This window comes from Teleopsis dalmanni, chromosome 1 (assembly GCF_002237135.1).
Source record: "Teleopsis dalmanni isolate 2A chromosome 1, ASM223713v2, whole genome shotgun sequence".
Classification (NCBI taxonomy): Eukaryota; Metazoa; Arthropoda; class Insecta; order Diptera; family Diopsidae; genus Teleopsis; species Teleopsis dalmanni.
In genome coordinates, this window is record NC_051846.1 from 209,047,276 (window position 1) to 209,059,149 (window position 11,874).

Here is an 11,874-nt window from a genome sequence, read left to right on the forward strand (position 1 = left end):
TTAATAGCAATACACAAAAGTTTCAAGAAGTCAAATTTAATATTAAAAAATATATACCTTCTGCTCCAAAAGTATTCGTATTTTGTTGTTTGTTAACTACTCCTTAAGTAATAGACCTTTTTCAAAAATTTTTATTTGTTATGTTAATACACCCTTTCTTGACATATGGTACAAATTTGAGCGCCATCTGTCAATTAGTTTGTTCACAGCAGCTATGTCAGACTACCTCAAGTGCATTTAGCGATTTTAACTATAGAAAATTCTTGTTTGTACGCAATTTTTTTACCAAACACGGCACCACTGTCATCGCTCAGGCACCATATTCGCCAGATCTGGATTCCTGCAACTTTTTCCTGTTCCTGAAACTCAAATTGCCCCTTCGTGGTAAGCATTTTGAGTCAATTGAATCGGTAAAAGAGAATTCGCTTAAGGAACTAAAAGCCATACCTTCATGGGCCTACGGGCGTTGGCATATGTATATCGCTTCAGAAGGAGCATATTTTGAAGGAGATAAAATAAATTTGGAATAAAATTTAAATTTGTGTGTTTTATTTACAAAATCCGAGTACTTTTTGAGCAGAAGATAAATATTATTTTTAAAAATTAAATAAAATCCACATATTTACCACAGAAGACCTCTTTTCATTATTGAATATTACTTCGGGCACAATGTAAGGCGGAAGACACAACGCTCTTTGAGGGATACTGTAATAAAATAAAATCCTCTCCTTTCTGTTAACACAAGACAGCATCGCTCTATGGATAGTAGATATATATAGAAAATTATTCACTGCTGGGTGCTTAATGCACACATTTCGTTACCTTTCTGTAACCATTTAAGTGGCTTGCAACTCACAAAGCACCAATCTACTCATCTTTTATATAACATAGTTACGTATATATATACATATATAGATATATATTATATAAAAAAAGAAAATTGTCAACATTTCTTCAACCAATATTGCAAGTTTATTTTTATAAAAATAATATTAGATAAAATGCGTTGCCATTGGAGTGCGTCTGAGGTCAGGGAAGAAAGAAGTATTAAGGGCAAATTTACGCTTCGGTGCACGTTTACGTAAATATAAAATTACATGTAAATTTGTTAATTTAGAAACAAACGTGTACGTATAGCTATGTGGGCACCGGAACAAACCGAAAGACCCGACACATAGAGTCGAGTCAACTTAATTCAATAGGCGCTAAGCATTTAATTAATGGGGAAGTACAAAAAAGTGCTCAATGTGAGGCACAAAAAGATACCAGCAAGCCTTAATTAAGTTTTGTCTCTCTGAAATTTATGTGAGGTCTGCTTATCTTTAATGTATTATTTTGTATTTAATTTCTTTATCTTCGTTTCTTTGTTTCGGAGTTTATTTAAACATATGTATTTAGGCAGAACTTTTGTGTTTTTGCCACTAAATTTTACACTCAATTTAAATTCGTTCCAAACATTGCCTTTGGCTCTATTTGAAAATTTTATTTTGTTGACTGCGTTTGTAATTTGATTTCCTGTAGGATTTCCAGTTGCTAAGTTATAAGCCAAGGCTTATTTCTGCTGGAATTTTTGAAAGCTGAATATTGTCCTAAGAGAAAATGACTTATTTGTGAAATTGCAAAGATTTCACAGAAATTTCCTTGAATTATCAAATTTCATAAATGATAAGCTCAACGTGGTAGCGTTGCAATAGGCGCTGAAAAATGATATAAATTTAATTAAATCTAATAAATTCGTCCGTTACCAAGGACTTTAATTTGTTTGTGATTTTTTTTTTCTGTATTCAAAGAATTCATTCAATATATAGTACATCCCCTGCAGCAATCAACGAACACAAATATGAGTAAGAAAATAAATCGGAATAGAAAATCCTTTTCCTTTTAAATAGGATTTTCGTATGATATGACGTATAACTCTACCAATTTCATTTGCTTAACCAAATCAAACTTATCATATCATTCAATCCTTGTGCGGAAATTATCACAACAATAAAATCAACATGAAACACAAATCGCATGACAAAAGTTCTGAAATGCTCACAATTATCCCACATTCCTCCCACATGCCTTTGCTGGGTTCGCCATAGAAATGGTAAAGCGCTTTGAAGTGACCAACAGTAGACACTGTACATACTTATAAATAAAAATCTTTTGTTTTATTAAATCAACAATGCTATCTCTCTATTTTTTCATTTAAAAAGGTAAATTTCTTTGTTTATCTGTTTCTGGCGGACGGCTATCCTATTAGTCGCTGTCAAAAGCATCATTTTTAAAATGCCTGTGATACCGGCAGGTAGAGGCATTTGGAGAATGTTCATGCTGCAGTTGGAACTCAAGGCACACAACGCTTTTCCACTTAATTCTTTCTGTTAATATCAACACAGAATCTTAAACTTGAACCGAAGTTGCCCGTAAGCTCAAGAATCCTTGTTGCTGCCACTTCGCCACTTCTTCGACCTTTAGTGGCAGCCAGCACTTAAGGAAACATTTACTTGTTGCATCGTCTTGGACTTATTTGTACAGTTTATTTATTATTTGCTTATTGTTTATTGTTTATTGTGAAACTTACTCCCAACCTACTTTTTTATCTGTTTCCAAGGAATGTACCATTTTATGTCATCCCATTGTGTTTGTGTTGCTGACAGCGCGTGCGAAATAATTGCCTTTTTATTGTTGTGGTTGTGTGGCTCCCACTCTAATATAATATTTTCTGTTTTAATTTAATATTAAAGATTTAATAAAAACATAAATAAATTGTGCAAAGTACAGGTTTGGAGAGTATGGAATATGTATGCTTAAAGCGAATTGTGATTTTGCCTTTGCTCGTTGGCTCGTTGGCTCAGTGGTTCAACGTAGCGTATGAGTGATTCGTAAAGAGCATATTTAATATAGAAAAGCTGGTACAATTTAGTACCCGTGAGGCACTCTTGTAGAGAATGTGTTAAGATGTAATGTGTACATTCAAATTGTTTATTTTTCATTACGTTTCAGATTGTATAATGGATCTAATAATTCTTGAGTTAGTTAGTAGTTAGTTGTGGTGGAGGAAGAAACGAGTCCTCCCTCCTCAATTAGCTAAAAAAGCAGTATTGAATCCACAAAACCTCGTAATAGTGGATAGTAGAGAGAAGATCAAGCTAGCAAATTTCTGCCACCATTTATTATTAGTGAATGAACGTTTTTTGTTATTAGTAAAGTATGTATCATTTATATTATTTATAGCACATGGTATACTATCTAATTGACTCGAATTTGAAATAACTTCTATGGAATCTAAGGAGAGGACCTCGAAAGGACTGCTCTAAAAGATTTCTTATTTTAGAAGCTTAAACTTGGAAAAGTGATTTTAGCATGCAAATCTATATATATTAAAATACATAGTCTTTACAGAAACTGCCCAATTGATCACTTCAATAACGTCCTTAATAACTCTTAAACATACTATATTTTATGTGATTTAAAAAATATACTTATAATCTTTTTTTGTATCAAAAAAATAAGCTACTTAGTCTTTGGTACCTTTGCAAAAATTTTGCTAAGACTATCTTTTTGACAAAGCTACCTTTTACGCACCTGCTGACCTAGAAAGGATATGTTTTCATTTTTTCAATAAAAAATTCACTGATTAATCACTCTAACTCCATCGGGTATCAAGTCATGCATTTTGCGTTCATTTTACTTACCACCTTCGTTACCATAAAAACACTGTAAATTGGCTAATGCTATTCCATGCTTACCGCAACAGATACCACAATATTTCCTAAGAATTATTGACGACATTGTGGTTGCTAATAGAAAATCACTACAACAGCAACAACAACAACAAAATAAGGACTGAAAATATACAGAAAATTGAGAGCAGCTAATAAAAGTTTTCGGAACGTTGTCATGTCACTGCTAAGCCCATAATCCTCTTATGCTTATGCCGTGCGCTACTGCGTTCACAATGTGTATTTCCTGTACTTCCTGCACTTCCTGTATTGGCTGTATTTGGATTTGTGTGATTTACTGTTTTGCTAGCAGGATTCCATACGAAACATGACAATCCTTTTATGTGCCTTTAAACTCCTACTTGTATGTCTGCTACATACGAGTAGAGTTTTCCATGCAAATCTTTTGGAATGTGAATTAAATTTGAAGAATTTCCAACTTAACTACAAAGTATTTGCATTGAAGTTTCGTGTAGTTTCAAGTGAAAGGATTTCGATGTCATAACTTTCACGTATTCGAGACTCAAAAAATATCTTTTAAAGCACACATTTTGTCATTTGCAACGCTGTTAGCATTTTATTCCGATTTAATTTTGAGAAAAATTCATTTTGCTACTTCTAAAAATATTTCTATTTTAACATACTTGTATATTTTTCCGAAAATTGTGCATTTTTGGACTTGAAAAATAGATGTTTCTTAGATTTTTCTGTAATAATAATAATAATGTTTTAATAATATTTGACGTTTAGGTTTAAGATTTGTCTTTACCATTTGTGTTTAACATTAATAAATTATGTAAAATAAACATTAATAAATTAAGTAACACAAATGTTTAATATGTTATGTTAATATTTGTATATTTGGCATAGGAATAAAAGGGGTACTAGTTCCCAACGAAACGGAGCACTGCGACCATGATTCATCATTTATGCTGCAACCGAACAGAAGACATTCCGTCTTCCGAATGTCAAAAAAAGAGAGTAGTTCTTGTCCCAGTGACCTCATCCTGGCCCAGTTCAAGGCTGGGCAGTCACAAAAAATGTGACTTGAAGTCTTGTCAATCTATTATATTTTGTTAATGCAGTCCATGGTGACCCGTTAAATATTCCACCAGTAACCGCAACTCTGTTTTGCTGTAGAAGGATATCTTACCATAACTGTAGGGGTGAACCAGCTCTTTGACCTGACGGTTACCTCGACTGTCGCGCCAGTAGCGACTTCTCTCGGCTGAAAACCATTTTTCAATCAAAGACCTAGTTGTACATTTTATAATATACAATTAATTTATTAATTGTATATTATAAAATAATATACAATATTTATTAATTAATAAAATATCTACTACTGTTTAATTTCTACCGTGGAAACCCCTAATAGACTACGCAGTAGTAATTTTGCATAGGTACACTTTGCGTTCACCGCTGACAAAATATTGAGTGCGAAAATCTCAAAAATATTTTTTTCAACAATTAATTCATATTTTTTAAACAATTTACATAATTTACAATTTACAGCTCACATATTTCACATTAAGGATTTTAATGCTTATAAGCGATAACTATATCAGAGATAGGCTTCAACCTACACAGGATAGACAGCTCTACATATTTTTTAAACAATTAATGTTGTGACAGGTTGTATATTTCACATTAAGGAATGAGAAGCCTTTAAGCGATAACTATATCAGAGAATAGATACCTCTTAGGGCAATTTAAATTTGACAAAAGATAACATTGTATGTGAGCTAAACGGCAGGATATGCGCTACATATACAGCCATATATCAAGCGTTCTTACACAGTTAAGTAATGTTTTTTGTACTATATATTAAGTCTAAATACATGTTATTGGATTTTTTTTTAATTTCAAACTTATGCTGTTAATTAAATCATTCTGCTCGACTAATTTCACAACTTTCAAGCGCACAGTTGTGGTTTTACTCATGAAAAAGTCAGTAACTTCTTTGCGAAATTGAAAAGAAATAAATAAAATTGCTGACAGACGTGCTGTCATGTTGCCATTCGACACTCAGGACCAACCTAATATGGCACAATAAAGGACGAGTCCTGCTGTGCCACATGCTGCCTTATCATTTGTTTGCTAGACATAAAATGGCTTTAATGGAAATCAACTGTCAGAACAGGGCGTTGCTATCGAAAAATAAAAATCGAAAGATAAAAAAATCTTAGAACTTTAGTTCTAACAAAATTTTGATAAAAATAACCGACTTAGCTGCTTTGGAGAAGCGTTAATGTTGACAGAAGTCAATATTAGGAAATTGAAACGGAAGCGTTGACATTAATATACGAGTATTTCCGGCATCCCAAGTACGAAGTAGGCACATTCAAGTAGCAGCACGTGTACTTCACCAAATATTTTGGGTTTTCACAAAAACTCTGTGGCAGCGGCAGCGGCAGCCGCATTGGGAAATTTTAATATTCATCATTTCAAGCATTTCTATGATTTTAATTAGAAAGGCAAATAAACGCCGGAGCGCTAAAGGAATGCTCTATAATGAGGATTCAGCTGCGTTGGTGTTTATTGTTTTGGCAAAATTGCAAAAGGAAGAAGTAGGAGTATATATAAGTCTGTAGGGGTACGCCTAAGGAAAGGCAAAAGATGATAATAAATTCTAGCTTAGAAATCAGTAAAATTAAATTTGTTTTAGCTTTTGTGCAGTTGACTTTGTTCCAGTTGGCTCGATTGGGATGGTTCGATTAATTCCAAATAAGTAATAATCACTTATTAATTAATAATGAAAAGGATATGCAAATTTTTATACTCTGACATACCATATTCTCATTATATATGTATTGCTATTCAAATAGCGATTCTTTACAAATATATATATATCTGTTATATATATTCATAGGCTTTTATTTATCGATTCTTATACATATCATATCTACGTACCCGACGTAAATATTCATAGATTTTATTTTATGAGCATTTATGTTTGCGTATCAGTAAATAGTAAATAGTAAATGCATATATTTAGTATAAACAATATCTTTACTGACCCTTTTTAAACAAAAAAAAACTTCTTTTTTATTATTTTACACAGCATACGTTGGCTGACTTCGGTCGACTCAATACATTTTATCCTGTATCTGTGCCTGAGCCCGAGCCTGTGCCTGTGTCAACGTCCTTTTACAGCCGCAAATCCGCAGCAAAATATAAATAAATTTATTTCTTATTTAAACATTTTTTTTAGTATTTTTTATTTTTAATTTTGTTTTGTAAATTCGTGCTGAATGTTAACATGGCGATGGGAGCTAATATCGATTATGACTTTTTATTGAAATTCCTGGCACTCGGAGATTCTGGAGTGGGAAAGACAAGCTTCTTATATCAATACACAGATGGGCAATTTCATTCACAATTTATCTCAACAGTGGGTATCGATTTCCGAGAAAAGCGTTTGGTAAGCATAATTATATCACACCAATAAAGACATTTCATTACTTAAAGCATTTAATAATAAAATACTTAAACAGATTATGTACAGATTTAGTTAAGAATGGTTGAAAAGAGTGATTTCTTTTATATTCAGTTTAAAGAAATATTTTGATAAATAGTTTAATTTATTGCTAAAATCCCAGCAGAGAATTGACTATAATTTGATGACATTTACAGAATTTAGTTTATCAATTGCAGTGACTGATCAGCAGATACCCTTAAGGCTCACATAATTAACAATTGTTTACCGTTTTAGTACCACATTTCTCTCAAGAAAGCTCTGCATATAAACTAGTTCCATTCAATTGCATTTATGTAGTTTAACAAATCTCTTGTTCTTATTGATGAGCAGTCTGACAGACTGTCAAGAAGAAAATTTTCATACAAAGCTGTTCGATATTTTAACCAAAGCTGAAAAGTCACAGAGAAAATATTTAATTATTACTCTTCGTCTTCGTCTGCTCTTCGTTCCTCATCTACTACAAAAAGTGTTTTACGCAAGCACCAGTTTCTCTTCTTATGAACCTATATCTGGCAATATGACTACAGTTCCTATTAATAGGTTCCCTTGACCGGGTCCTAACTTCCATATATTATTAGCTAACTGTCAAAACCAGATAAATGTGTCACTTTTAACTCTTTCTAAAGAAACTTATACCGGTACCTCCAGGGATACATCTGCAGAAATGTCAAAGCTACGTAACTGTTTGTGTTATCATTTGCTTCAATGTTTCTGTGACCAGGAACCCCATATAAGAGTAATGTCCGCTTGATAATCAATTTCTCCTTTATATTCTCTTACTAGATTACTTATTATTGCCGTTTGTTTGTCAATAAACACGGTAATCTTATATCTATCTTTGTTTTATTCATTCGTCTCATTCGAATTTTGTTAGTACAATAAATATTCAAGATCTATTGCCGATAAATTCATATCCGCATTTGATATATCTGCTTCAAAAACATGCATATCCACCTTAAAACCTTTCGTGTCATCACTTAAGGCCTTAGTGATCTGATCTTCGATAAATCAAGTAACGAGTTAGAGACATTAATTTGGCTAAATCGATTCATCTTATCAAATTTATGAAGAAAATATATCAATATTAGTATGGTCTACTTCACTACACTAGAATCATAGAGTAATCATTTTTACATTTTGGGTTATTTGTAACGGATATCAAAGGGGAACTTATAATTTTTGAGTTTATTTTATTTAGTAAAGCAATTTTATACTATGACTAACGTTGGTAGTGTCCCTACTAAGAAATACTTAAGCATATAATCTAATTCGTGTCAATATAATCAGTTAAAGTTTCTTTTTAAAATGTTCCTCTAAAGGTTTATTATAATGTAAACTCTTTACCTTTAAAGATTTATACATCACGTGGTCGTAATCACCGTATTCATCTACAGCTCTGGGACACTGCAGGTCAGGAACGTTTTCGTTCCTTAACAACAGCCTTTTATCGTGATGCCATGGGATTCCTGTTAATTTTCGATGTGACAAATGAAAAATCATTTCTGGAAATAGCAAATTGGCTTGAGCAATTGCGTATGCATGCTTACTCCGAAGATCCTGATGTAGTGCTTTGTGGCAATAAATGCGATCTGGAATCAGCGCGAGTTGTCAGCCATCAGCAAGTCTGCGCTTTGGCTGACAGATATAACCTACCCTATATTGAGACGAGCGCTTGCACCGGCTTGAATATTCGTCAAGCAATAGAATTGCTGGTGGGTCGGGTAATGGAACGCATGGAGAATTCAACATTGAATGCAGAACTTTCACGTCTGATGACACACTCTCGCTGTTTGCCCAGTTTTGGGTTTCACAATGACACACTTAAGTTAGGCTATCACAATGGAAATATGGAACAGAGTGAAGAGCAATGTAGAAAAAACTGCAACTGCTGAAGGACATGATGTTAAGGATTTTGAAACTGAAACTGCTCACTATAGGAACTACTCTACAGTTGCTGTTTGGTACAATAATTTTAAAGTATTTATGTAAATTAGCTAATATTGTTGTTTTTTAATGTTGTTAGGTGTAAAAAAAATTGTGTTAAACTAAAGAAATTGTTTTTAAAAATTAATAAAAATTTAATTAAAGTTTTAAATTGACTAAATAAATCTAAAGTATTTTAGATTCGCTACTAAAGATAAAAGGAGAAGGAGTAAGCTACTTCGTATCGCAGCACTAGAATTTCTTTCGTTTATCCATTTTCTGTAGTAATTGACATCTGCATAAACACCAGGAAAGTTTCTTAACGCACAACCATTTCCCCATGAGACCACACCTATCAAAGTATTTTTGTAAACCAATGGTCCGCCCGAATCACCTTGACAAGAATCTGTACCACCAGCCATTATACCAGCACAGAACATACCAGAGATTATGTTGTTACCGTAACTTGACACACAAGTTTCTCTACTAAAAGTGCTGACATTGGTCAAGAGTAGAGATCTGGGTAGCACATCCTAAAATAAAATATAAACAATATAATATAATAACGTATTGTCATTAATAAAAACCTTTTATACCCACATTTTCAGTTTTACCCCATCCAGAAACTTGACAGTTCCAGTTTGCTGCTACACTTATGTTGCTCAATGCAATTGGTTCAACTGTCAGGTGAGTTTTATTTGCAGGTAAACCAGTGACTAGAAACATAACACCGATATCATCTCGCATTGTATCTATGTTAAATGTATTCATATATGAGATCGAACTCACAGCCGAGACAATGGTACCATTCACTTTTTGAAAACGGTTTAGTGTGCCCATGACCACTACAAATTCATTAGCCTTGCGGTATTTCTTTTTCTCGGAACTTAATATGAATATAGAATTTGTTAATTGAAAAATTTTGATCATTTGTTGTATGAGCGCAGTACTTACTTATAGAGACAGTGCGCCGCAGTCAGTACTTTATTTGGTCCTATAAGCGATCCTCCACATATGTGTCCACTACCAAATGGATAGTCATAACTTTTTAATCTAATCGAAACTTGAAATTTAGTTTCGGCATATGTGGCAGGTTTCCCATTTATAATACGAGGAGTTAGACTGACATTCTCTTCATCGGCGAGACCTGGAAAGATTGATTAAGATTATTTATAATTCAGTATAAAATTAAACTATAAAGTAATATCGTTGCGAAGTTACTTTTATGAACTCCGAATATATATTAATGACTTTCCTAATCTATCTATTATTTCTGAATTGCAAAATTGTTTGTACTACCATCGTAGTATCTCAAGAACTCATCAATACTGATTTGCTATTTAACATCAGAAACACGTACGGGTGCGGAATAAATATCTGACTCACTTCCATAACAAAGATATTTATAAAATGATTGAAAATATTTCAATTTTTTTACCTTTGTAGATATTAGCTCAGATAATATTTGGAAGCAAAACAAAAAGCTGATAATTTTAATACAACAACAACAATAACAACAACACAACTATATACAATAAATAATATGTATATGAAGAAATTGGAAATTTTTCATTCCGATATGAAAAATTTCAATGTTGTCAATATTTAATAATATATTGAGAGCAATATTTATTAATATTGAAGCAGTAGAGGCACCTGTATACTACTCTTGTAATAATAGTGCGACCATCTACTTACATGTCGGCAGCCAAACTTATCTACAACCTGACTTTTTCTAAATAATAATTAAAAGAATAAAATTTTATATTGATCAACTATTAAAAGATGACTCAAGCATATCATAAATGCTTTTTAGGAATTTTATGTACAATCAGCCTCTCTTGTCTTATCAAGATCGATTATAACTGATACGAATATTGAGTCATAATTATAATTTTAATGAAATTATTAATCTATTTTAATAATTTATAAATTAAAAACTGTATGTGAAACAAAAATTCAACTGAAATGTTTTTACAATATTTTTTTAAGATACTAAGCTTCAATCTAAATAATTAGACATTGCTACACGTTGAAGGTCTCAACTTATACCATCATTTACTACGGGCTAGATCTACCTACCTATGCTCTACAATACAATGTGCCCGCACAGTTCAATCGATTGAACTTAATATTTGTTACTATATCTCCAAAATCGTTTATTCTTATATATAAGACAAATAATTATCTGTATAATTAGTGTCATTTTTACTGTCTATCCACATCTTTGGCAGCAAATTTATTAACTATTTCAGTAACCACTTCTTACCCTCGAGAATTAGTAACCATAGTCTTTTACAAAGTTATAATATCGTTACTGAATTTATTTACCCTTGTTGGACTGCAGTAGTCTTTGTTTTATAATAATATAATATATAAATAAAATCATTGAGATAATGAAATAGATAAATTTTTAATTCCTTTATCTCTTTTTAAAAGAATACTTACAATTTTAAAGTATTTATTGGTTCTATCAATCAAGAATGGATTTTAATTTAATTTATTGAACTCAATTTGACAACGATATGACATGACATATCATGGAATTTCCTAATTTTACGTAAGCTTCTATAAAACAAAAAATTAACAAATTGATATGTGTAAGATAAATTGGTATATAATTAAGGAAAAGTGTTCAATATTTGGCTGTCTTAATAAGTGAGATTGAATTAAAATAATCTGGAAGTAAGCAATACTATATCTATTTATATGGGAATACCTATTTGGTGACACAGTTCCTTTAAATTAATATTTATAGTT

At 32.0% G+C, this 11,874-nt stretch overlaps 2 protein-coding genes across 2 annotated transcripts; one reads left to right on the top strand and one right to left on the bottom strand.

The window, feature by feature from the left end:
- Positions 1-6,778: 6,778 nt before the first annotated feature.
- Positions 6,779-9,207, top strand: LOC119671641 (ras-related protein Rab-27A-like). Its single transcript, XM_038082375.1, has 2 exons — positions 6,779-7,134; positions 8,544-9,207. The coding sequence occupies exons 1-2, from the start codon at positions 6,973-6,975 to the stop codon at positions 9,081-9,083; spliced, it is 702 nt and encodes a 233-aa protein (XP_037938303.1). The 5' UTR covers positions 6,779-6,972; the 3' UTR covers positions 9,084-9,207.
- A 62-nt stretch (positions 9,208-9,269) lies between these two features.
- On the bottom strand, positions 9,270-11,339 carry LOC119667174 (trypsin alpha-3-like). The gene is made up of 4 exons (XM_038076462.1): positions 11,327-11,339; positions 10,069-10,261; positions 9,715-10,000; positions 9,270-9,647 (listed from the first exon to the last, which is right to left on the bottom strand). Exons 1-4 carry the CDS (start codon positions 11,337-11,339, stop codon positions 9,291-9,293), a joined length of 849 nt encoding a protein of 282 aa, XP_037932390.1. The 3' UTR covers positions 9,270-9,290.
- Between the last annotated feature and the right edge of the window lie 535 nt (positions 11,340-11,874).